We start from the raw sequence: 1,844 nt of genomic DNA on the forward strand, positions 1-1,844 counted from the left end.
CGTCACTTATTGATGTACGACCACGCTTAAATTCATTTACCCAGTTATAAACCGTTGCTAAGGCAGGGGCAGATGTGCCATGAACTGAGTCCAATTCATTTAATAATAATTGCACTTACTGTTTTCCTTCAACATACTACTGACTCTTAAACCAAATATTACAACAGGATCCATTTTTTGTCACATAATCCTTAAGAAATAAAGCTGTCAAATAAAAATAATCAGAATAGACAGCAAACCGTGGCCTAAAATCTTTATAAGTTTTACATCGTCACATTGATAGATAATTATGAGAACCTCTGAGTCATGTGACACCCACGTAACACCAATTTGAATAAGTGTTCTACCGCCTTCAATTTTTAATAATTTTTTTCTGTTGAACGACACAAAATAAAAAAATATTATAACGCCCTTTCGATTCAGATTAAAATTATGTATTGAAAAAGTATTTGATCTAAAATAGCGAAACAACCCTATTCAAGAGTAAATTGAGATGAAACACGGGAACAAATAAAACTGAAAGAATTAGAAAAAATTCTTAAAACTAAATGGATATTTTACTTACTTGTGATCTTTAGGCTTTGGAGATCCGGCTGATGCTTCTTCACTTGCTCTCTTCACCTTCCCCGCGAGTTCTACAAGGGGCTCGTCGTCTGATGAATCCACCTCAACGACAATAGGTCCTGCAATCATAAAACGTTCAATTGACTTTCCAGACTGCGAATTCACCAAAAGCAAAATTTCTTTACAAGAACAAATCTCACTTCAGAGATAAAAAATATTGTCGATAGTGACATAGATTTGAAAAAATTGTAACAAAATAGTGGCATGATTTTGTTTATTGTTGCGCAAAATTGGTAAAACCAGGAAATCAACTGGTCAAGAGAAAAAAATATTCAGTCATTTTGGGTAATTTTAATCGTGGTTTATGGTAACTTAACATAAATTACCGAAGAAAATTTAACTTTTGAGCTGGTTCGGGTTTTCAGGTCAACTTGGATTTTTCGATTTTCGGGTCATTTTAAAAATTGGTAAATTAATTCAATAAGTCTCGGATCAACTAAAGTGCTTTTAAAAAAGTCGCACAAATGACATAAGTCATATGAAATTTCGAAAAATATATTTCTTTAGGTATCTACAGAATAAATGTTTCAGATAAAGAACAAATAAAATCAATTCTCAAACCAATTAAATTTTGTTTTTTAAAGTTATAAGTCATACAACAATTTAAATAAAAACAGTATTGTAAAGAAATTCCATATTACGAGGGTAGTTCAATAAGTCCTTAGAATGAAGTATAAAAACAATTTTTTTTGGGTAAATTTTTTTTATTTTTCAACATAATCTCCTTGGAGCTCTATATACTTGGTCAATCGCTTTTCAAGTTTTTTTAATCCTTCAGAAAAGTGCGTTTTCGGAAGTTCCTCAAAATAAGCACTTACAGAGGCAATGACGTCTTCGTTGTCTGGAAATCTCTGTCCACCGAGCCATTTTTTCAAGTTTGGAAATAAGAAAAAGTCACTGGGGGCTAAATCTGGTGATGAAATCACCATCATCGTGATGAAAGAGAATTTTTTTTCTCGCCAAATGTGGTCGTTTTTTTTTAATTTCTTCTTTCAGCTGCTCTAATAATGATGCATAATATTCACCAGTGATTGTTTTACCCTTTTCCAAGTAGTCAATAAGTATAATTCCACGTGCATCCCAAAAAACTGTAGCCATAACCTTACCAGCTAACTTACCGGTCTTTGCCTTCTTTGGAGCTGGTTCGCCTGTGGAAATCCACTGTTTGGATTGTTCCTTTGTCTTAGGAGTGTAATGGTGTATCCATGTTTCATCCTCAG

The 1,844-nt window shown here is 33.1% G+C and overlaps 1 protein-coding gene across 1 annotated transcript in view; it reads left to right on the forward strand.

The window, feature by feature from the left end:
* Positions 1-1,844, forward strand: part of LOC117178606 — a 30,036-nt gene that overhangs the window by 16,568 nt on the left and 11,624 nt on the right. The window contains exon 9 of the mRNA XM_033370030.1: positions 579-651. Within this exon, the coding sequence (XP_033225921.1) occupies positions 579-651 (73 nt within the window). The remainder of the gene's footprint in view (positions 1-578; positions 652-1,844) is intronic.

This window comes from Belonocnema kinseyi, chromosome 8, assembly GCF_010883055.1.
Source record: "Belonocnema kinseyi isolate 2016_QV_RU_SX_M_011 chromosome 8, B_treatae_v1, whole genome shotgun sequence".
NCBI classification, from domain to species: domain Eukaryota; kingdom Metazoa; phylum Arthropoda; class Insecta; order Hymenoptera; family Cynipidae; genus Belonocnema; species Belonocnema kinseyi.